Raw genomic sequence first — 24762 nt, 5'->3', positions numbered from 1 at the left:
TATGGCAGATCTCATCACACCCACAAGAGTTAAGATGATACTAATAATACATAATAATAACCTGAAAATAAACAAACATTAGTGGAAAACTCTTTTGTAGTTGGTTTTTTCTATATGGGACACAACACACATAGGTAGGGGTGCACAGTATATCATTTAAAAAGAACAAACGCTTAGGTTAGGTTAGGTCAGCCTAACCTAACATATCATATTTATTCATTACTAACGTATTGCCAGAAAGCTTTGTGAAGCTTGTGTAGCTTGTGGTAGTTTGTGGTAATTAGACGGACCTGAAGAAAACCCCCGGCCACACTTGGGTGGCCTGGGGCGCCACCTGTGGCCGGGGCGGGTAACTACAAGAAGTAAACACGGTGGCCCAGCTGAGGGTCCGAGGAGGAGGAGGAGCAGCTCCAAGTTGTGTTGTGGTAAGTTATGGTGTACTCACCTAGTTGTGCGCGGGGGGGGGGGGGGGTTGAGCTCTGGTTCTAGCACTTTGGTCCCGCCTCTCAACTGTCAATCAACTGGTGTACAGGTTCCTGAGCCTACTGGGCTCTATCATATCTACATTTGAAACTGTGTATGGAGTCAGCCTCCACTACATCACTGCCTAATGCATTCCACCTGTTAACTACTCTGACACTAAAAAAGTTCTTTCTAACGTCCCTGTGACTCATTTGGGTACTCAGTTTCCACCTGTGTCCCCTTGTTCGCGTACCACCTTTGTTAAACAGTTTATCCTTAATTGCCCTGCCAATGCCTCTGAGAATTTTGTAGGTAGTGATCATGTCTTCCTTACTCTTCTGTCTTCCAGTATTATGAGATGCAATTCATGCAGCCTTTACTTATAACTCATGCCTCTTAGTTCTGGGACTACCCTAGTGGCATACCTCTAAACTTTTTCCAGCTTCGTCTTGTGCTTGACAAGGTACGGGCTCCATGCTGGGGCTGCATACTCCAGGATTGGTCTTACATATGTGGAATACAAGGTTCTGAATGGTTCCTTGTGCAGGTTCCTGAAGGCAGTTCTGATGTTAGCCAGCCTTGCACATGTCACAGATTTTATTCTTTTTATGTGGCCTTCAGGAGACAGGGTTGGTTTGATATCAACTCCTAGATCTTTCTTTCTCTGTTTCATGAAGGACTTCATCTCTCACTCAGTATCCTGTGTCTGGCCTTCTGTTTCCACAGCCTAGATTCATTACCTTACATTTACTCGGGTTGAACTTTAGTAGACATTTGTTCGACCATTCATTCAGTTTGTCTAGGCTTAGGACCACTCATTATTCACATCACTCATTATTATGTGTGAAATCTGGTCCTCCAGGTGGCACCAGCTGCATATCTACTTTGTGGACCCTTTTACTACTACTATTCTTCTTTGTGCGTCGGACATGTGCTTGCATCTCTTTATCCTAGATTTCCAGTAAATAGGTGCTATCATTATTATCAGTACTGGTTGCCGCCCGTCGCGCATGTCATTTATTTGTAAAAAATTAGTAAAAAATCCATTTTTTAACAGATTGGGATGAAATTTTCATGACACTGATGCCAAATAATGTGAGATTTGTTTAAAATTGTTCACTGTATTTCATATTTAGAAAAGTACTTCTCAGTCACCAGGCCCCTTAACAATAGTTTATGTCAAATGCATGTTCTAAAGAAAAAAAAAAGAAAAAATTCAGCTTGTAGTGTGATGGAAATATTTTCTTGATTCTCTGTTAACAATATCTTTTATTTTTCAGAGTTTAGAATTGTGTAAAGCCCAGAACACTCATTGGTCAGCAACTTGATCCCGACTTATCTTAAGGAACATGTCATTGTTGGGACAACTTGTATGAAAATATTAAAGCCTTGTGGGTAAATGATTACAACGGTTCCCGTGCCAGAACTACAGTAGTATGGACCAGAGTAACATGATAGTAGTGGTAGGAGAGCTGGAGTCAGACTCGGAGACAATATTGGAGGCATCTGAATCTGGGACACTTATATTTAAAAATGTGTCATCTCAGACTGACCTTGCATACACAAGCAAGGCTGCTTTCCCTATAATATTTTGTACTATTTTGTCCTCAGTTAATGAAGCTTCTACTCAAACTGACATCCCTGCCAAATCTAGTGTTGGTGTATCTGCTGATGTTAAGGACTTAATTCACCCTTTATCTTTGAATAATGTCACTAAAATTAAGACAGAAAAACCACCAAAGGTAATAGAGACAGAAAAAGACGTTCTTCTTGAGCAGACTATTGAAGATGTTATTCTTGGCCTTTCCGCAAATGAAGAGAGTCGGTGCAGTGATCAGCCAAACAACTCAGTGCATAGTGATGGATACGACAATGAAACTCTTCTTTCCCCTTACCCAAGAGATGGTCAGTTTCTTCTTTTACACATTTGATGAATATGTTGTGTTATTATGTGATATACAATACTGTACTGTACTATACTGTATAGGATTTTGGTTGCCTTTTCTTGTCTTCATTTTGTGTTATTGCTTTTCCTCTGCCTCCTACTCCCCATCTTCCATCTTTATTTTTGTTTTTATATACTGTACTGTAAATGATTATTAGTTACAGCCGTATAGTGAAATAGTTTTCTCACCTAGTGTATTTAATACATTTTTTTGCTCTGTCGATTAAGCACTATATTTCCTGAGCATGTGCTCTTGGGTACCTCTCCTTAAAAGAGAGCACACCAGGACACTGCAAATGTCAAACTTCTGAGGAATTCTGCACCTCACAGGTACATGTATCCTTGTAAATTGTCTCCTGCAACTAAGGAATGGGGACTCATTGAAGAGCAAACATTGATCCACTATTGAGAGGAACCGCATGCTATAACTTACAGAAATATTCAAACTTCCTCCAAATGATCCATGGTATCACTGAAATTGCTGAGAATAATTCTGATTTACTGTGCAGATATTGTTTTAGCAGAGACTACATACTTTTAGTCAAATAAAATTGGCCCAAACTCCTGTCCTGAAGGTCAGATATTTGGATGAACATAGCATCAGGTGCAAATTACTTCAATTAACAACTTTTCTGGAAGGGCGCCATCGGTGGCTCTCTGTTACTAGCTGCTATGGATAGCTCTTCGCACATCAAATTGCACTAGCCATTGTAAGTCATTAAAGTCAGAACCTAGTTCCCTCACAGAGGTGCAGGTAGGTAAAGATTCAAGATCATTAACTGAGAAAATAGCTACCAGAAAGGTAGAGCAAGACAAAACAACAACAAGATAAAAGTAAATGTGAGAAAATGAAAGACACAGTACAGTAGTTAGATAATTCAACTGCTAGTTCCTCCTTCCCTGGTGGCAGTACCAGAAGCTAATGGCTCAGCTGGTATACCTTTTCAGTCATTTGCTTGGTGCTGTAAAGTAAACAGTGCTCCATCGGATTGCAAATACCCTTCAGGTCCTGGATATTTTCCAGATAGAGTACCATAATTGGAGGTATTCTTTGGGCTTAGTCTTGCAGGAAAAGTGGGGCCACATTTATCCTTAGACTTATGTTCAGTGTTTATCTATTTTCAGCAAGCAGCCCTAGTGCTCAGTGTTCCTACTTGTTCTTTATCTTTGGTACCTGGTTTCGATTGTGTTTCTGGTGTAGTTCAGGAATGACTAGCCCACTTATAGCCTGCTCTCACATATGAGAGTTTACAAGATGTACCTTGGTCTTGTAACATGCTGATAATCATTCTTACTGCCTCTGTCATGCCACGTTTTGGGTAGGTGATCCCTTCCACTCTGAGGCCTGTGAAGTTTGTTGTCACGGCACATCTGTTTTGGCTAGGCTTCCTTCCCAGGGTTTGAGTTTTCGTAAGGGGAAAGGGTTCATAATTTCCTCCGTCGCTACAAACCTTGAACTTTTCTTGGCCTGTCCCCCCCCCTCTTATAATGTACAAAAGCATGTGGTTGTGTCTTCTATGTGGTGTGTGTGTGTAGTGGGTCACTTTGGAGTCCTTTTTCCCTTGCAAGTGCTGATTTTCTGGGGAGCCCCCCCCCCAGTGGCTTCCTGAAGCTGCCTTGCTGAGAGTGCTCCAAATTGTGCTCCAGATACTGAAAGGTCACATCATTCATGGAAGTTTTGTTTGACCTTCTAGGGATCAGAGCCAAAACCCTGGCTCCCTCACAGAGGAGCAGGGTGCAAGTGACAATTTGCGACCCCACTGGAGGATTAACTGGAGGGTTAATAGAAAGCAAAGTCTCAAACTGTTAAACAACTCCTCAAATGATTCACAAGGAACAAGGGATTCACTCAAACTAGCTCAAAACTCATTAGTACCAATTGCCACCCACAGGTTACCCAACCCCTACTCACAGCTGGCTTCCCTGATCATTTCTGTTGCTGATATTATGGTGCAAGGTTTGACTAGTGTTCTGGTCAGCCAGTTGTGAGCAAGCACCTCTGCTTTAAGCCAAGTGCCGGCTGTCCTTGCCCTTTGTTCATCTTGTGGGGGACATTTACTTGTGTATTGTTCTTTGATTATAGTATTAGCTTATGCATGTTTTTTCTGACTTGTTGTGTGGGCTTGGCTTTTACTGTGTTTCAGGCTGCATGCGCTGAGGGTTTTCTTCCATGGGTGTCAGCTAGTGCTGCCCTTGCACTGACAAAGTTATCTTCTCTTGTGTGTTCAGGAGTTGCCCCCTGAGGCCAGACCGCTGGGTTGGAAAGCCTCGCCTTGGGCTATTCATGGGTCTTTGACTCCACTGTTTGGACCCTTGACTGGGAGCATTCTTTTGGTTGTGCTGGGGTTTGTGTGCCTGTTTATATGGCACAATGCAGTCACCATTCGTAGCCTTACTGTTTTGTCTGCATATGGTGACTGTTTTCTGGCGAGCAGCTCCAGTGCCAAAGGTTTTTGCTTGGTTAGTTACCTTTGGGCCCTTTTCAAAATTGAAATTCATATGTAAGCACCTCAAACTGCACCAACAAATATTGGTCATCCATGCATATACAGTACATTGGCATATTCCTTCTCTATTATGTAGTAAACAGTTTTCCAGACAAGATAACCACTCAAGATAACCTCAAGACATAGTGCCTTATTTTGATGATTACTTACACTTTTGTATTACCATATAGTACTCTAATTTTCTTGCACTCTTGCACTTTCCATCTTTATTATGAAGTTTGAGGCCCACCAAATGTGGTAAATCACACAATAAGCATTTCATTAATATCAATAAATTATGTTTTTTTTTTAGCAAACCTGGCTCATGTTCAAGTACATTATTTGAGTGTATTTTACCTCTGTTTTGATACATTTTAAGAATAAAATATGTTTTTCAGATGTGAAGAATCCTGAAGATAGTGAATTTAGTTCTGACAATGATGTTGCTTTCTGGCAGAAGATGAAGCTCAAGTCCAAGAAAAGAAAGAGAGGCAAATTAAGGAGTGGCAATTCAGAAAAAAGAAAGTATTTAAAATACCCAGCTGGCTTTAGTAATTACAGTATTAAAATACCATTTGAAGACAGCTTTTCTGTTCTGGGTAAAATTTCACCGACTCTGCCACAACCAGAGCATGCAGAAGAAAGTAGACAGATGGAGAAAGAAAATATGACTATAAAAATAGAAGCAGAGGTTAATAATGATGACTGGATTACGGATGATGAAATGGATGTTGAGGAAGAAGTGGATATTGATTTAGCTTTTAAACTTGAATGGAAAATGAAACGCCACCCTTATAATAGCAAGGAGAAAAATTTTGTGTGTGAAGTTTGTGGTAAGTTGTATTCAAAGCATCATTACTTAAGAGAACATATTGTGAGGGATCATAGTGACCATGAACAAGCCAAGAAATACCCTTTCTGCTGTCGACACTGTAAGAGATTATACAGTGGCGAGAGGCAGTTAATGTACCACCAGCAGCAGCATAGTGGCCCATGTGAGATCTGTGGTTTAATGCTCAAATGTAGTGGTCTTTTTTGGATCCACAGAAGAAATCACGATTCACAGTGTGAAACTTGTTTCAAAGTATTTCAAACCAAAAGTTCTCTTGATATGCATATGAAACTTAAACACACTGAAAAAACAATTCCATGTCCAATGTGCCCAAGATTGTTTTCATTCAAGTTTCTTATGAATAAGCATGTTGCCAAGGCACACAGTTCTGGAACATCTTTGCAGCATAAGTGTGATGAGTGTGACTTTTATGCCAGGACTGAGGGTGCTCTCAGAATTCATCAAAGAAGGATACATAATAAAATACCAAAAATGCATACATGTGATGAATGCAACTCTTCATTTAGCACCAAACTTACATTTGATAAACACATGGCTCTTCATGCTAATGAATGTGGTTTTGAATGTCAAAATGATATGTACTCCCATAAGACAGCTGTACACAGTGGGTTGTCAAACGGCACCATAACAGTAGAGCATCAAGCGTTGACGAATCAGTTGCATCACAAAATTCTTATGTCTTATCCATGTGAAATGTGCAATATAATGTTTCCTGCTCGCAAGAAGCTCAGCCGTCATCTTTTGAAAGTTCATGGCATAGATAGCGATGCAGTCAGAGAATCAAGAGAAGTAGAGGAGTCTATTCAGTTGGCAGAAATGGATGAAGCTGCAACTGCTGTAATGCAGATCAATGTTAACAATGAAGATTTCCAGCCTGAGGTATCAAGGATAGATCTCAGAGAGGAGCATCCTATTTTCACTCTTACTGGCGGTAATTACCAGGGAACCAGATCAGCCTTGTTAATGCCGGCTAATGTTGTACCTCCAGATGTCAGTATAGTGGATATTGATGGTGTGCAGTATCATGTCATCAGAGGCAACCAGTAGAAGACTTAAGTAGTACACTCAGTGAATCAGACTCCTTTGACATGACTCATCTTGTGTATTTCTGGTCTCATATTGGCATCATGAATGATATCTCAGAACTCTTGGATATTATTTGTCAGATGTTGGTATATATCTTTCTGGGCTCAGTTCTTTCTAATGGTGATTACCTAAGCAGTTGATTCTTAATTTTTTTATGTACTGTACTATAGTATCATATCACTGAGTAACCAATAGGGGGGAAGTTAAATTTTGAATGCTGTACTGTATACGTATCTGCATTTTGGAGAGAACACACCAGCTGATATAAATTATCATGTAGACAATATGGGAAGGTAATTACAGTAAATGAACTTGTAAGATGATTATGAGTTTCTATTGTTAAAGACCTAATTTTTAGTAATTCAAAATTTCAGAATCATTCACAAATTTGAAGATGTGTATTTTACATCTATACATTTTAAGATGTATGCTGAGATGTATATTTTGGCCCCACTGAAATTTGTCTAAAGTTACAATGGTTACTTGAATGATAATCATTCAAGATCTGGTAATTAATTAATTGGCTAACTATTGTTTCTCTGAATCTAAATAGGCCTTCAGAGATCAGGTAGATTTAATGATAACTGAGGCTATTGGCTAATACTTTTTAAGTGTTAGTCATTGACTAGCTTGGTTATGAGAAGCATTGTATATTAGAGCATGTGTCATTTAACATTGATATGTGATATAATGATTGGGTAATACATATTCTAGCTGATCTAAGCTGTAACAAGTAACTGGAAATGAAGGCTTTGTCAGTGGTTAAGTAAAATTAGCTCTAGTGTTATGGAAACTAAAACAACTCTTAAAACTGTGTTTTAAACACACCATATTTGTTTAATTGAAAACCCTCTATGGCCTTTTCTTCTAAGCCTTTTAACAATAAGAATGTGGATTCTCTTCATGAACATTACTTCAAAGAGTAAACTGGAAAGCATTGATTCTAGACCTACAGTTTTGAAATAAATTAGTTTACCATAAATATAGATTACTGGATAGATTTTCTATAGCATGAAAGGAGAAGGAACATACTTAATGCCACGACATAAATTCGAGATAAATAGTTGTATATTTGGAGTAAAAAAAAAAGAAAAAAGTATTTATGGTATGCACCACAGCCAAGGAAGTAAATAGCCATATCACTGAAAATGTAAATGGACATAATAAAACAAAGAAAGAGAAAGTTCAATACATATTGCATATGTATATGTAGCAAACCACTTACCAATTAGCACCATTCTCAAAAACTAAGGCTAGAATTTTAGAACATATTTAGCACCTATGAATTCAAACATAATAAAAAAATACTTATTTCTGAATAGAAAAGCTGTTAATTTTCCAGACTGAAAATCAAATTGCCTTAGAATTTCTATCATGCAAGTTTAACTCGTGGGCATGTAATGGAGTGCCACCCTGCTCCTTATTGTATGAACTGCATTGTCCCTCTTAGTCATGCATATCCTTGTTGAATGTCCTGACATTTAGGACATTCGTGTGTCTTGCTTCCCACCTGTCTCAGCAGTCATTTGTCCCTCGATAGAATCCTTGGTAAATCAGATACCTTTGATATTTCTCGCCTCATGTGCTCGTTCTCGTATTGGCATCCTTGATGATATTTAGGGCCTTTTGAACATCTTGTGACTTTGATGATGCTACATAGTCTCCCTGGCTTGGTGCCTTCTTTTGATAATTACTTTAATTTAGAATTTCTATTAGTCTTGTGTTTGCACAGGAGAAAACTGTCTTTTTGAAAATTAAAAAAAAATAAATTAGGTGACACTGCTATTGGCATACATTTGAGGTCAGTCATGGTTTCTGGGAGGGCTCTCCTTGGTGGCTTCCTGAGCTAGCCACTTTATTAGCTCCACAAGGTGGTGGATGCTGAAACCATCAGTAGTTTCAGTGTCATATGACAAGAGTACTGGGAAGACAGGACACCATGAGCATAGCTTCATCCTGTAACTACACTTAGGTAATTACCTGTCATGCCACAAGAGGCTCTTACAAGTCATAAAAATCTACCTCGGGTAAGAGTCAGAAATTGGTCCACTCAATAGAGGTGAAAAAAGTCTGGGGGAATACTGTATATACCTTAACCCAAGGCAAAGGTAAAAATAATGGTAAAGGTAGAATTTTCTAAAACTAACAATGCCTTGGAGAAACATTGGTAAGTTTGTTAATTAGGTACATACTTGTTAGCTGGTTACCACTGCTAGTTACACCTCCCAACCACCAGATGGCAAATCTGAGGGGTCCAGTCAGACAGTCACCTATGTCACATGCCTTGTGTGGGGTTGTTTACAGCTACATCATGGCACAGTCCTTAGTCCCAGTTTTTTTCAGGTAAGTGTTGGAAATTATTTTGGACTTTGTTCTGCAGGGACCAGTATTTGTTTTTTCCAAATTATTTATTCACTTTATGAATGTGTTCTTTCTGGCATTACTTTTTGTATGGACCTTGAGTCAACTATTTGCCTTAGATTGCATGTGTTAAGCATTCACGACCCTTGACATTTACTAGCATTGCCCCTGCCCAGTCAGGGGCAATTCCCTGGGGAATTCAGGTGTTTGCTCTTTTAACTGGACACCCAACTGTAGCTAAACTTCTCTTGATGATGTCATTGATTGCTTCACGTCTTTCAATCTTTCCCTGTGACTTAGGACAGATGAGACCATGACTGCTGTATTGGCCTACCTGCGCATAGCTGCAGATTTACCGGTGTTCGGTGGAAATAGGGGCGGCATTTATATATACAGTATATATATATACACACATACACATACATATACATAATAAAGCAAAAAAAAAATCAAGAGGAAGGGGGTGGTAGGAGAAAAGCACACAGAAACAGTATTGGAGGGGACCTAAACATTCCTTCCGTTGATGATTACTTTCAATAAAATATGCTGTGACATCCTAAGGATTACATACACTTTTTTCAATTGACTTTATTTATTGTTATTAATATCAATATTATTTACGTGGTTTTGTGAGGGCTAATATGGCCGAGCTGAAAACATTTGCCCTATGCTTTCTTTAATGGTTCTATTATGCAAGAATATAATTTTCACACCAACATTGTTACACTCGAGCTTTAATAAACATTACAGTAGATAACCGCACGTGTGGGCGGTCCGTCTAATTACCACAAGCTACCACAAACTACATGGGTTAGTAGGATGGCGGGGTATGGGGTGGGGAGGATTTTGGGCTTTTTGAAAGGCCGTCTGTCTTATACTATGTGGTGGTTGCGTCGCTCCTTTCCTAGGGTTTTTGATGCTTGGTTCACGGTCGAGTATGTCCAGGGTGCTGCGTTGGTGTAGGTGGTGGGTTCCTGTGGGTGTGGTTGTGTGTGTGTCTGTGCGTGTTCCTTTGGTTCGGTTAATTCCCTCTGGTGGGTGGGGGTTTGGGGAGTCTGTGTTTGTTTGTCTTTGGGGTTTTGTGTGTACTGGGGTTTGCTTGGTTACCTTGTGTGGCAGGATTTTGTTTGTGTGTGGGTGGGTATGGGTGTGTTGTGGTGTTGTGTGGCATGTCTGTCTCTCTCCTGATGTGTCCGGTGCGTGGGTGTTTATTTTCTGCTTGGTGGCTGGCCGTCCTCTGTCTGTAGGGGTCGGGTTTGTGTGCTGGGTGGCTGTGTTTGTTTCGTATGTGTTCCATACGAAACAAACACAGAACAATGTGTTCCATTGTTGCGTGTTTTTTGTATGCTTGTGTTCATTGTCATTTTGTCTTGCTGCCTTGTGTTATGTGCTTTTCATTATGGGTCCTGTTGGCACGCCCCGTATGGGTGGCATGTGTTGTTTGTTTGTGTGTTTATGCTTTTTTTACACTTTGTTCTGTTATCTGTGTCATTTTACTGTGTTATATGTTCCAATGTCGGTTTGTACTATACCGACTCCTTTATTTTTTACTATGTTATTTTACTATGTAATGCAAATGTGTTCTGTTTCCTTTATTTTATGTACTGTGCTGTGTATTGCTTTGTTGTATTCCATTGTTATTTTCCTGCATTTACTTACTATGTTGTATTTACAGTGTTATATTAACATGGTTGTTATTGTGTTTATTAACATGTTTGTTGTGGTGTGTTGCCTGCTGTTGTGTGGTGTGGAGCATGGTGCGTGTGTTTTGCGTTTGTGTTATTTTTGTATGTGTTTCCTTGTATGTGTATTCCTGTTTATAATTTACCCTTGGTTTTATTGTGCTCCTTGTGCGCTTTTGTAATTACTGACGCTTTTGGCGCGCCCCGTCTGGGTAGTGCTGCTTTTGTTTGCGTGTGTGTGTGTGTGTGTGTGTTCTTATGTGTTATATGTTATTCTTTGTTTTCACTTTTGCGTTGATCAGTGTTACTTGTTATCTGTGTTGTTGTTATTCTGTGTTCTTCGTTATTCTGTGCTTTCCTGTTTATATGGTTACTATACGCTGTACTTGCTGTTTAAAAAAAAAAAAAAAAAAAAAAAAAAAAAAAAAAAAAAACTACACAAACTTCAGAAAGCTTCCTGGCAATACGTTAGTAATGAATAAATATGATATATTTACTCATTATAACGTTGGTGCTGAATGTACAACACGAAAAAACATAATTTTAATCTGAAAAAGTATCTTTTTATAAAGAAATTAGACGAAAATAAAAAGCTGTGACGCCAAATCAAGTCGACGATCCAAGCTTCGGTTAGGTTAGGTTAGGTTTGGTTAAGTTAGGTTAGGTTAGGTTAGGTTAGGTTAGGTTAGGATAGGTTAGGATAGGTTAGGTTAGGTTAGGTCAGCCTAACTTAATATATCATATTTATTCATTACTAACGTATTGCCAGGAAGCTTTCTGAAGTTTGTGTAGTTTGTGGTAGCTTGTGGTAATTAGACGGACCCCGTGTGGGTGTGGATGGCAGCTGTGGCAGGAGCAGTATAGCTGCCGTCTGCTGGTCAAGAGGACGGTGGCTCGGTAATGTTGGGGTGTGTTAAGGTTGGTGAAATTTAATCCCTGAGTAAGGGTTACCATAAAGTTCCAATGCACCTGGAGTACACAATAGTGGAAAGTGTTGGTGTGAACGCCATGCAGGGGCCGAACATGGCCGTGGCAGGCTTGTACATCCTGCCCGCGGACAGGATGTTTATGCTCGGAAATCTTTTTGGCACCTCCAGTCCGTTTTTTCTTTGGCCACAATACAAATTTTGTTTATTCCTCGTAGCCTGTTGCTCTTACAGTAGGCTTTACAGTTAATACATATTTTATCATTAATTATATTCTTCGCATTTTAGCTTTTTTGGACCAATCCAAATTTTGTCAATTTAATTTTTATAAAATTAATAAATACACGGAAATTGACGGAGAGCCTCACAACACGTGGAGGAGGAGGCCAGAGCCTCTCAACACGTGGAGGAGGAGGCCAGAGCCTCTCAACACGTGGAGGAGGAGGCCAGAGCCTCTCAACACGTGGAGGAGGAGGCCAGAGCCTCTTAACACGTGGAGGAGGAGGAGGCCAGAGCCTCACAACATGTGGAGGAGGAGGCCAGAGCCTCTTAACACGTGGAGGAGGAGGAGGCCAGAGCCTCACAACATGTGGAGGAGGAGGCCAGAGCCTCTTAACACGTGGAGGAGGAGGAGGCAGGTCAGCCGTGTTGATGTTGTAGGCAACACGGGAGACAGCAACTTCACCTGCTGTGTTGAATCTTAGTTGAAATTGTATTGGCTTTATAACACTGTGCACTGTGTTAGATAATGTTCCAGTGGAGTGTCGGGTATTTATCCACAGAGCTGACATTTCTTCTCATCTTTTGGAAGCTAGAAGCCTATTTCCCATGCACATGGGTATCCAAGCCTGATGCAATGTAAGTGTACCTCTGTTGTTCTACTGCTCCCTTTCATCAAAATAAATGTTTCGTAGTTGGTTGAATTCTTGCAACTGCTGTGTTGTGGTCACTGTACATCTTTTGCAGTGCTCTATGTTAAATTACTTTCTTAATCTGTGAGAGACTGTTATTTCGTCTCTTAGTTGCAAGTTTTGCAGCTTCGTCTGCAGTGTCATTCCCTATTATCCCCCCCTCCCCTACGTGTTGATGTCGCAGGTTCCCCTCTGATGTTGCAGGTCCTTCTCATGTTGATGTTGCAGGTCCTTCTCATGTTGATGTTGCAGGTCCTTCTCATGTTGATGTTGCAGGTCTCCCCCTCCCACGTGGTGATGCAAGTCCTACACAACTCTGCTCACACCTGTCAGGACATAATTGAAGCAAAATCACATTTCATTATATATATATATATATATATATATATATATATATATATATATATATATATATATATATATATATATATATATATATATATATATATATATATATATATATAGTGGACTTACCTGGCACAAGAACGGTGCGCGATAATGATTGTTGTTGTTTTAGATTCAGCTACTCAGAACAAAAGTTCCAAGTAGCAAGGGTTATGGTGAGCCCGTAGTGGACTTACCTGGCACAGGAGCGGTGCTGTGATAATGATTCGTTGTTGTTGTTGTTTAAGATTCAGCTACTGGGAACTAAAAGTTCCAAGTAGCACGGGCTATGGTGAGCCCGTGATGGACTTACCTGGCACAGGAGCGGGGCTGCCGCCGATAATGATTCGCTATCGACTGCTTATATAATCGGTCCGCACCACACCTGACTATCCTCTAGCAGGCTTGGGAGGAGGTATTGTAATTAGTGGACTAAGTAGAATTAACAGACCCATCTCATTTTCTGCACATAAGGTAATGAGAAAATGGAGCAAGTATATTACTGACATTATATACTTGCTGCAGATGATAAGGGTCAAACACCTTTAACCCCTTGCATAGAGGTGCGAGCAATAAAGACATGTTCTGAGGAATGGAGGGTTAATAAAGACAAAATATATATACAAAAGGTTTCATTTTCTTACTTGCATGTTCGGTCACTGAAGTGTTGCGGGTGGGAGCACCGCTCCGTCAGTAACGAGTGCAGGAACACTTCTCGAAGGACCAGAAGTGGCTCCCATCATTAGGGCAAGCTTCACGGTCGGTGTCTGAACACTTACACATGCACATGGTCCCGTCTGCCACCTGAACACCGAGGAAGTAATTGAAGATAACTGATCTTAAATGAACAAATCCACAAGGGCCGTGACGAGGATTCGAACCTGCGTCCGGAAGCATCCCAAACACTGCCTTAATCGACTGAGCTACGACAGGGTTGAAAGTGTCTGGGATGCTCCCGGACGCAGGTTCGAATCCTCGTCACGGCCCTTGTGGATTTGTTCATTTGATGCATAACGTTAGTGTGATCTCTGTGTGTGATGATCTTAAATGTTTTAACCTCTGAGTTGAATAGTGCAAGGAACCGACGCTGACATTGTTACGAGAGGCTAAATTGATTAGCGAATATATTACCTGACAGTACATCTAATTTGTAGTTTTCCGAACTTTTAATCAGTTGGAGAGAGATGAGAGCAACGTACCATGGGAAGAGAGCAGTTCATCTTGGCCATGTCGCAGACACAGCCACAGCTCTGGTGCTCGTCCACCGGCACATGAGCACACGCAGACATCATGTCTTGTGTCATCGCCATCACCTGTAGTGGAAGAGACCAGGCTGTGGTGAGGGTGGTAAAGGTGTAGTGTTTGTTGCACCCATCACGAGGTGATGGTGACCATGGTGGTGATTGTGAGGGTAGTATACCTCGAGTATACCTCCATTATATCTGGAGTATACCTGGATTATATCTGGAGTATACCTAGAGTGGGTTCTGGGAGTTCTGCTCCCCACACTCGGCCAGTACTTACCTAACAGTGTCTACGGAGAAGTGAGGTCTCCCTTGTCATGCCGACCACCTTTATTATACCTGTTGCATTATAACTGAAATAAGACGTTCGAATTGTTTGTCGAATCTGACCTTGAAGCTGTGGATGGAGGTGGCTTTCACAATTTCTTCTTTCAGTTCATTCCACTTGTTAACTACCCGTACAGGGGTACAAGTACGGGTAGTTAACACCTTACATTCCAGTAGTTAATATGGGTAGATAATATCTTACATTCCTTCCGCTCATTTGTGTTTCATGCTTCCCTCTTTGATTGTTGCCGCCGAAGGCGGCTAGTTTATTGTGCACCCCATACTCATCCTGTTCCCTCTATGTCCTCTTGTCCTACTTTATCTCAGTTTTAAGAGGCTATCCTTATCCACCAATCTATTCCCCCTCATTATCTTGTATGTTATGATCATATCCCCTCTGTTCCCTTTATCCTCTAGGGTTGTGAGATATAGTTCCACTACCCTATCCTCATAGCTCAGCCCTCTTAGCTTTGGCACCAGTCTTGTTGTAAACCTTTGTACTTTTTCATTGTTGGTTTTATGCTTTACAAAGTTTGGATTCCATGCTGGTGCTGTATATTCCGGTATTGGTCTAACAAATGTGTAGATTGCCTGAAGGAGCCCTGATTTAGTTTCTAAACAATGTTCTTAAGTTTGGCAGCCTTCCCTTATACGGGCGATGTTACCCTGTTCATGTGGGCCTCCGGTGTTACTGATGGAAGTCCACTCCCAAGTCTCTCTCAATCCTGCAGTTGCCTTCCCCTTATGGTGTAGATGCCTCCTGGTCTTCGTTCTCCCTTTCCCATCTCTATTACTTTACACTTGTTGAAATTGAATTCCAACAACCATTTGTTTGCCAACTCCTGGAGAGTTTGTCTAGGTCCTCGTATAACTTCCTGCAGTCCTCCTTTATTTTTACAATCCTCATCAACTTTAGATCATCTGCAAACATTAACATGTCTGAGCTCACTCGCTCAGATTGGTCGTTCACATAAATTAGAAACAGTAACGGTCCCAGGAACAAATTTTGTTGAACCCATTTGTTATATCCCCACTTGCGTCCAACAGCCTGGTTGATCAGTCCAGCAACCAGGAAGCCTGGTCGACGACCGGGCCGCGGGGACGCTAAGCCCCGGAAGCACCTCAAGGTAACCTCAAGGTAAGGTAAGGTGGTAGTTGTGGTGGTTGTGGTAGTTGTGGTTGTTGTAGTGCAGCCCGTCCTCCAAACAAAGACCCAAAGTCCATTCCATGCACCCGCCAAACCCACTGTTTATGAATGAAAAACAGTTTACACACGACTCACAACTGATGACGTTCGAACTTCACTGACGAATTTTGTTCGAACCACAACGCTGTAAATGCTTCACCCACGTACTACAAACACAAATAATCGCCAACAGAACCTAAACACCTAACCTAACCTATGCCTATATATGCACAATATGCTAATATATTATAATATTAATTACTATTTGAGAAAATTCCAGTTTTGAATGAACAGTATATTAAAATTTATGAATGCGTCTGTGGGGTCGACCGCTGGATGTAATGGACTTGAGTCGAGGACGGGTTGCCTAATCAGTACCTAAAGATGTACAATATGGTTATATAAAATAATATTAATTTATATTTTTGAAAATTCCTATTTTGAATGAACAGCATGTTAAAATTTATGATGCGTGTGTGGGGTCGACCGCTGGATGGAATAGACTTGGTGTGAGGACTTGTTGTGGTGGTGGTGGGGTCAGATTTAAAACTGGCACCACCCTACAGATCTTAACATATCTGAATTTACCTGAGGGCCACTAATACTCTAGTGGCCTCAACGAGGACAGGAAGCCGGCGGCTTGTCAAAGGTCCCTATTTGTCCTGATGTTGCCCAAGGAGTTAGGCAACGTTTGTGCAGTGCATCCTGGGAGGAAGTGGAGAGTCAGTTGCTAGCCAAGGAACACTTTGATTACCTTAACCTGCTTACAGTCATCGACAAAGGTAAACCATATGCGAGCGTTTAGTGTAACCTCCAAAGTCTCGTACTCCTTAAAGAACAGTAAATGCTTACCTTGACGAGCTTGGATGTAGTGTTGGAGGCCACACACTTGGTGTTGCTGCCCATACACATCAGGGCTCCACACCGCTTGACCATAGCCATCGACGGGTTCACCTGAGGACACACCAGGGTTACCCTCCTCAGGTCACAACGACAGGAAGGTTATTATTGTTTCAAACTGCGAGCCAGAGCTCCCAGGAGGCAAGTGAGGCCGTGTTAGACTATGTTAGAAGAGGGAGGGAAGAACTACACTTGTTTTACGGTTACTTTACCAGACTTTGGAGACACAGGAACACGTTAAGCTTGGATAGTTTTCCAAGCTGAACACGGTGGTTACAGAACATTTAAGAAATTTAAGGTAATTTAGGTTAAAGGTTAAGCTACTTTGTATTGATTTTGGAGTTCATGCAAGGCTTGATATTCTCTGAGTGTGAAATTGGACGGATGTGAAGGTTTCATCATATTTATAGCATTACTATATTCACTAGAGATAACAGGAACTACGTTTATAGACATTAGCATAGGTGATGGAGTCATGTTAATATATTCTTGTATTATTCAGTTTCTCCGTGCATTCAATCCGGCCTTAAACTGAGAATTATTCATTCGGCTTCCACTATGCTTGTCTCAGCTACCCCCACATGTATACACACACACACACACACACACACACACACACACACACACACACACACACACACACACACACACACACACACACACACACACACACACAGAAAGAAAAAGACTTGGGAGTTGATATCACGCCAGACCTGTCTCCTGCAGCACATATCAAGAGGATAACATCAGCGGCATATGCCAGGCTGGCCAACATACGAACGGCATTCAGAAATTTGTGTAAAGAATCATTCAGAACTTTGTATACCACATATGTCAGGCCAATTCTGGAGTATGCAGCCCCAGCATGGTGTCCATATCTAGTCAAGGATAAGACTAAACTGGAAAAGGTTCAAAGATTTGCCACCAGACTAGTACCCGAGCTGAGAGGTATGAGCTACGAGGAGAGACTGCGGGAATTGAACCTCACTTCGCTGGAAGACAGAAGAGTTAGAGGGGACATGATCACGACATTCAAGATTCTCAAGGGAATTGATAGGGTAGATAATGACAGGCTATTTAACACAAGGGGCACACGCACAAAGGGACACAGGTGGAAACTGAGCGCCCAAATGAGCCACAGAGATATTAGAAAGAACTTTTTTAGTGTCAGAGTGGTTGACAAATGGAATGCATTAGGAAGTGATGTGGTGGAGGCTGACTCCATACACAGTTTCAAGTGTAGATATGATAGAGCCCAATAGGCTCAGGAATCTGTACACCTGTTGATTGACGGTTGAAAGGCGGGACCAAAGAGCCAGAGCTCAAACCCCGCAAACACAACTAGGTGAGTAACTAGGTGAGTACACACACACACACACACACACACACACACACACACACACACACACACACACACACACACACACACACACACACACACACACACACACACACAAAGGTTTGCTGCCTTGGTTAAAAGCACACAAGGTACCAAAGTGAAGTGCTCAGTCACGCGATGAGAGAACCTGCGTGTCGAGGCAGTAGCAGAAGAGCTCTCAGTGAGCAACTGCCGTGAGGGCGAGCGCGCTCAAACTACTTGCAGTAGCCATGGGGTTACTTAAGGTAGGATCTTAAGGTTACTTAATTAAGGTAAGACACCTCTTACTGAGGTGTAGCCCCGGGGGACCTCCCACTCACCGAGGTGTAGCCCCGGGGGACCTCCCACTCACCGAGGTGTAGCCCCGGGGGACCTCCCACTCACCGAGGTGTAGCCCCGGGGGACCTCCCACTCACCGAGGTGTAGCCCCGGGGGACTTCCCACTCACCGAGGTGTAGCCCCGGGGGACCTCCCACTCACCGAGGTGTAGCCCCGGGGGACCTCCCACTCACCGAGGTGTAGCCCCGGGGGACCTCCCACTCACCGAGGTGTAGCCCCGGGGGACCTCCCACTCACCGAGGTGTAGCCCCCGGGGACCTCCCACTCACCGAGGTGTAGCCCGGGGGGACCTCCCACTTACCGAGGTGTAGCCCGGGGGGACTGGAATGTCGACCAGTTGCAGGGTTGGATGCTCACAGCTGTTCATCATCCTCAGCTTCTGCATCTCCCTCTTCTCTCGCCTGTTGAAGCAGTTCTTACCGCCAGCCGCTGTAAGACCAGGACCATTACACTAGTGCCCCACCTAACACCAGCATATTCCCTCCAGTAACCTTGATATACAGTACTGCCCAATACATATCCCAGTACTCGCATACCAAACAGATCAAACTCCCCTAAAGGTGGCAATACACTGGCACTAATTTAGAAATTGTAACTGACTTTACGGCTTCTTTTGTTCAGTTGGTGTTAACCTTTCCCGAGGTACTCCGAGTGTCGGGCCACGAGTCCCCGCCAGGCGGCGCCACCACCCACTCCCTACTCCTGCCAGTCACCTCCACACACACACACATTATATCCACAATTTCCTCACTTTAAACCAAAGCTTTTAACATTAGCGCAATACCAACTATGGAGGTACTGCACTAATGGAGCAAGAACATGAGCTGTACAAGAGTGCAGCTCACGTCCTTGTTCCACTCAACACCTCTACTTTTCATTGTCTTTTGTGTCAAGTGAAAAGTGTCAAACTTTTCCTGATGTACTAACAAAAAAAGCGAGAGTAACCCCACTTCATAAAGGAGGTGACACAGCTGACATGAACAATTACATACCTATATCAAACTACCAGTGTTATCCAAAATATTTGAAAAGTTTGTTCAGAAACAGTTTTACTCCTACCTTCTTAAATTTAACGTTCTAAGTTCCAGCAAGTTCGGCTTCATATCCCACAAGAGAACTAATGATGTCATTATTAGTTTACGCGACTTAATCTATACAACTCTTGACAAAAATGAGCTTCCAATTGGCTTCTTCGTTGAGTTGAAACAAGCTTTTGATGCCGTAAACTATAATAACCTCCTACTTAAACTTCATCACTCTGAAATTCGAGGCCTTGCTCTGAACTATATCGGATCATATCTCAAAAATAAATGCCAATACGTAGTCATCATTGACACAATGAATTACAAAATTGTCCAACCTATACTTTTTAAAAAAGTAGAACAATGAAATTCCTAGGTTTTTCATTTCCATAGTATTTCCCCTTGTGTTTTTTTCAGGAATATTCCTGCGCGGGCCCTAAGCCTCTGACTGGCCCACTAAGTGTTGCTTGTTTCTGTTTTACTTAGGTGGTGTATAAATATTTATGACTTATGTTTGTTTCAGTAAGATTATGCCCCATGTGTTTAACGGCTAATGCTCTGTTGAATCTTAGTTGAAATCTTATTTGGCTTGTAATTCTTATTTGTGTGTTAGATAATGTTCCAGTGGTCTGTCGGACATTTCTTCTCATCTTCTGGAAGCTATAAGCCTATTTCCCATGCTCATGTGTATCCAAGCCTGATGCGATGTAAGTGTACTTCTGTTGTTCTACTGCTCCCGTTCACCAAAATAAGTAGTTCGTAGTTGGTGAAATTCTTGTACCAACCCGCAGATCCTGGTGTTGTATCTGCTGTGTTGTGGTTACTGTACATCTTCTGCATTGCTCTATTTCTAATTGCCTTCTAAATTTGTGTTAGACTCTGTGGTATGTAAATGCCTACATTTCTTATCTTAGTTGCAAGTTTTGCAGCTTCGTTTGCAATGTTATTCCCCATTATTCCCACATGACTTGGCACCCAGTTGATAAGTACTCGACGGCCATGACGTTTGAGTGTTTGCATTAATGATATGACATTTGTGATCAGATGTATGTTATCACGTATGTGTTCTTGTTGCAAGGTTTTCAATGGCAGTTCTCAAATCTGTATGTATGATAACATGATGCTGTTCAGCAAGAGCATGTTCCAAAGCCTTTTGAATGGCTAGCATCTCTGTTTGTAAAGTTGAACATCCATTTGAAAGTCTCTAACTTACTACAGAATTTCCTGTCTTCCTGCAGCTCCAGTTTCTTGTTCCGGCCGGTCTACTGATCCATCTGTGAAGTATGTGAAGCTGTCAGATGCCATGTTTGCTTTTATATGCATCTGTGCAATGTTGTGTAGCAGATGAGGATTAGTCTGGTTCTTTTTTTCTTCAAGAGCCATGTCTTAAAGTCTGCTGGCGGTGATTCCCAAGAGGCTTGCATAGCGAAGTCTGCATGTATTTCGTCGACTCCCCTCTCACTGACTGTATTTGTTATATCGAATATATTGATGCACAATGGGTCGACCTATTGCTATTGGAAGCTATTCTGTCCCGAGTTAGTGCTCCAGGGATTATATATTTAAGTTATTCTTGGTTCTTGGTCTATCTAGTCAATATCTTGGTCAGCATGCATGCAGCAATCCCTTTTACCCTTATTTCAATCGATGTTAGTTTGGTTTCTAGTCTTAGGCTCAGAATTTCAATCCATCTGGGAGCTCCTGTTATGACTCACATTGCATCATTTTATATAACCTAAACGTTTGCCCACTGGCCAGGAGAAAGAGTGAGTAAGGCAGGTACTGCATAATCAACTAGGGGACGAACAGCGTGTGTGTAAAACTTTCTTAACACTTTGTGTCCCGCTCCTAGACGGGGCCCTGTGATTGCTCTCATTATACTCGGTCGTGATTTTGCTTTATCCTTCAGATATTGAATTTGCTTGATGAATGTCATTTTAGAATCTATCCACACTCGAAGAGATTGATAGTGTGTAACCCACTGAAGGTTAATGTCTTGAATGCGTAGGTGCCCCTTGTGCTGCTAAATTACTCGGTATTTTGCAATTTACAACTACAACTTTGTCAATATAATTTATTATAGTGCTACTTTATGCTGTTGCTGTAGTTATTATGTGAATTCAGTTTGTTTCCAATCATTACTCTTATTTTTTATTCACTATATACTATTGGTGGTGGTGTTTGATGGCCTGCGGGAAGCTGTGTCTGTGGCTGTACAATGTTCCACTACATCACCAACATGTGTACTCTCACTACCCATTGTACCTTCTTGTATATACCAATAAATGCTTAAACATAAATAACCCCAGTACCAGAGACTTACACTACAAACCCCCAGTACCAGAGCCTTACACTACAAACCCCCAGTACCAGAGGCTTACACTACAAACCCCAGTACCAGAGACTTACACTACAAACCCCCAGTACCAGCGACTTACACTACAAACCCCCAGTACCAGAGCCTTACACTACAAACCCCCAGTACCAGAGGCTTACACTACAAACCCCCAGTACCAGAGGCTTACACTACAAACCCCCAGTACCAGAGGCTTACACTACAAACCCCCAGTACCAGAGGCTTACACTACAAACCCCCAGTACCAGAGGCTTACACTACAAACCCCCAGTACCAGAGGCTTACACTACAAACCCCCAGTACCAGAGGCTTACACTACAAACCCCCAGTACCAGAGGCTTACACTACAAACCCCCAGTACCAGAGACTTACACTACAAACCCCCAGTACCAGAGCCTTACACTACAAACCCCCAGTACCAGAGCCTTACACTACAAACCCCCAGTACCAGAGACTTACACTACAAACCCCCAGTACCAGAGACTTACACTACAAACCCCCAGTACCAGAGACTTACACTACAAACCCCCAGTACCAGAGGCTTACACTACAAACCCCCAGTACCAGAGGCTTACACTACAAACCCCCAGTACCAGAGCCTTACACTACAAACCCCCAGTACCAGAGCCTTACACTACAAACCCCCAGTACCAGAGACTTACACTACAAACCCCCAGTACCAGAGACTTACACTACAAACCCCCAGTACCAGAGCCTTACACTACAAACCCCAGTACCAGAGACTTACACTACAAACCCCCAGTACCAGAGGCTTACACTACAAACCCCCAGTACCAGAGGCTTACACTACAAACCCCCAGTACCAGAGCCTTACACTACAAACCCCCAGTACCAGAGGCTTACACTACAAACCCCCAGTACCAGAGCCTTACACTACAAACCCCCAGTACCAGAGCCTTACACTACAAACCCCCAGTACCAGAGGCTTACACTACAAACCCCCAGTACCAGAGACTTACACTACAAACCCCCAGTACCAGAGCCTTACACTACAAACCCCCAGTACCAGAGCCTTACACTACAAACCCCCAGTACCAGAGGCTTACACTACAAACCCCCAGTACCAGAGACTTACACTACAAACCCCCAGTACCAGAGACTTACACTACAAACCCCCAGTACCAGAGCCTTACACTACAAACCCCCAGTACCAGAGCCTTACACTACAAACCCCCAGTACCAGAGCCTTACACTACAAACCCCCAGTACCAGAGCCTTACACTACAAACCCCCAGTACCAGAGACTTACACTACAAACCCCCAGTACCAGAGACTTACACTACAAACCCCCAGTACCAGAGCCTTACACTACAAACCCCCAGTACCAGAGGCTTACACTACAAACCCCCAGTACCAGAGACTTACACTACAAACCCCCAGTACCAGAGGCTTACATTACTATAAGTTGTCTGTTCTGACCAGTACAAACCCCAGTACCAGAGGTTCTCTGTACTGACCAACAAACCTCGCTAATTTCGAGACTTGAAGTTCCTGTGTTCTAAACATCTATAGTATGTACAACTTATATTCGTTTAAGTTCACCCACCGTGCACCAGGAGCAGAGGCGCCAGCATCACCACAACGACCAGTGTGTTCATCCTGTCGGTGACCAAGAACAACTGAGGGTCTTAGAGTTGTAACCACTTTATATACCCTCCGGGAAGGGGGCACCGCACGTCGCTTCTTCAGCAGCATCTTTTGACTGAACTGGTTTTAAAGTATTATTTATTACCCACTTGGTGAGAGGAGGTAACATGAACAAATATTACACCTTGTAAGATATGTAATGTAAGACTCGGAGAGGACAATGACGTCCTCAGAATAGTCTCGTCACGACCCAGTGTCCAGCATGAAGGACGACTCTTGACTAGCACTAAGCTGGGGATACTAATACACTACATCTAAGAATGTATTCGTCGTTCCTTATAACTGTGCTTGTCGCTCAGAGCAGATGCCATCATGTCCATGGTTGATGCAGCAATGAGCGTGTGTCCAGGGAACTGCAAGGTGTCTGCTCGCCCTGGCCGCCTCTGTCTCCCGTGTCTGCTCGCCCTGGCCGCCTCTGTCTCCCGTGTCTGCTCGCCCTGGCCGCCTCTGTCTCCCGTGTCTGCTCGCCCTGGCCGCCTCTGTCTCCCGTGTCTGCTCGCCCTGGCCGCCTCTGTCTCCCGTGTCTGCTCGCCCTGGCCGCCTCTGCTCGCCTTGGCCGCCTCTGCGTCTACTCCTCCAACACAAAGTACACATCTAAGCAGTTTTTCACAAGTTTTTATAAAAAGTTGCGAATTAGATAATATTAACATAATTCCAGGATTATATTAATTAGTTTTATAATTGGTGAGATTTGTGAGAGGTATAAAATGATGTAAATAATAATTGCATGTGCAATGTTTCATTTCAAGAAATAGGCAAAACCCATTTAATTATCCCACTTTTTGTTTGTGTATCTTTATCTACTCATGTGTAGGTGGGTATATATATATACACCATCTACCATCTAGAGGGGTGATTACGGCATATTCATGCCTGTGCCATCTCTTGGGTGGCTTAATCTTCATCAATCAATCTAGATAGTGAATTACGGGCTCACCACAGCCCGTGCTACATGGATATTTCCTTCCGAGTAGCTAAATCTAAACCAACAAAGAGGGTGAAGACACTCTAAATCTCTTCAAACTTACATGCAGAAACATAGACATTTATAAGTTTGGCTTCACCTCGTGTAGGGGAGGGTGACTAGTGTAGGGGAGGGTGACTAGTGTAGGGGAGGGTGTCCAGTGTAGGGGAGGGTGACTAGTGTAGGGGAGGGTGACCAGTGTAGGGGAGGGTGACCAGTGTAGGGGAGGGTGTCCAGTGTAGGGGAGTGTGACCAGTGTAGGGGAGGGTGTCCAGTGTAGGG

General features: G+C 42.5%; 2 protein-coding genes across 3 annotated transcripts; one reads left to right on the top strand and one right to left on the bottom strand.

Annotated features, from left to right (window-relative positions):
• Positions 1-267: 267 nt before the first annotated feature.
• LOC123757480 (zinc finger protein 525) lies at positions 268-7155 on the top strand. 2 transcript variants are annotated; one of them, XM_045741144.2, is made up of 3 exons: positions 268-425; positions 1743-2367; positions 5292-7155. In XM_045741144.2, the coding sequence occupies exons 2-3, from the start codon at positions 1899-1901 to the stop codon at positions 6791-6793; spliced, it is 1971 nt and encodes a 656-aa protein (XP_045597100.1). In that variant the 5' UTR covers positions 268-425; positions 1743-1898; the 3' UTR covers positions 6794-7155. The 2 variants fall into 2 exon arrangements, with proteins under 2 accessions (XP_045597100.1, XP_069183103.1); XM_069327002.1 differs by lacking the exon at positions 268-425 and adding an exon at positions 492-532.
• A 2611-nt stretch (positions 7156-9766) lies between these two features.
• Positions 9767-24014, bottom strand: LOC123757479 (uncharacterized). The gene is made up of 6 exons (XM_045741143.2): positions 23416-24014; positions 18772-18899; positions 16706-16807; positions 14296-14409; positions 13741-13900; positions 9767-13038 (listed from the first exon to the last, which is right to left on the bottom strand). The coding sequence occupies exons 1-5, from the start codon at positions 23465-23467 to the stop codon at positions 13787-13789; spliced, it is 510 nt and encodes a 169-aa protein (XP_045597099.1). The 5' UTR covers positions 23468-24014; the 3' UTR covers positions 9767-13038; positions 13741-13786.
• Positions 24015-24762: the final 748 nt, after the last annotated feature.

This window comes from Procambarus clarkii, chromosome 19 (genome assembly GCF_040958095.1).
Source record: "Procambarus clarkii isolate CNS0578487 chromosome 19, FALCON_Pclarkii_2.0, whole genome shotgun sequence".
NCBI lineage: Eukaryota > Metazoa > Arthropoda > Malacostraca > Decapoda > Cambaridae > Procambarus > Procambarus clarkii.
The sequence above is the reverse complement of the archived record's forward strand: the minus strand, read 5'-3'. Positions and strand labels throughout refer to the sequence as shown.

Excerpts from the sequence above, each read along its gene's own strand:
- LOC123757480 (XM_045741144.2), top strand. The coding sequence starts at position 1,899 with ATGGACCAGAGTAACATGATAGTAGTGGTAGGAGAGCTGGAGTCAGAC. Across the intron at positions 2,368-5,291 it reads TTCCCCTTACCCAAGAGATG|ATGTGAAGAATCCTGAAGAT; the intron begins GTCAGTTTCTTC and ends TATGTTTTTCAG.
- LOC123757479 (XM_045741143.2), bottom strand. The coding sequence starts at position 23,467 with ATGAACACACTGGTCGTTGTGGTGATGCTGGCGCCTCTGCTCCTGGTG. Across the intron at positions 18,900-23,415 it reads GCCTCTGCTCCTGGTGCACG|CGGCTGGCGGTAAGAACTGC; the intron begins GTGGGTGAACTT and ends CTGGTCTTACAG. Across the intron at positions 13,901-14,295 it reads TGAACTGCTCTCTTCCCATG|GTGGCAGACGGGACCATGTG; the intron begins GTACGTTGCTCT and ends CTCGGTGTTCAG.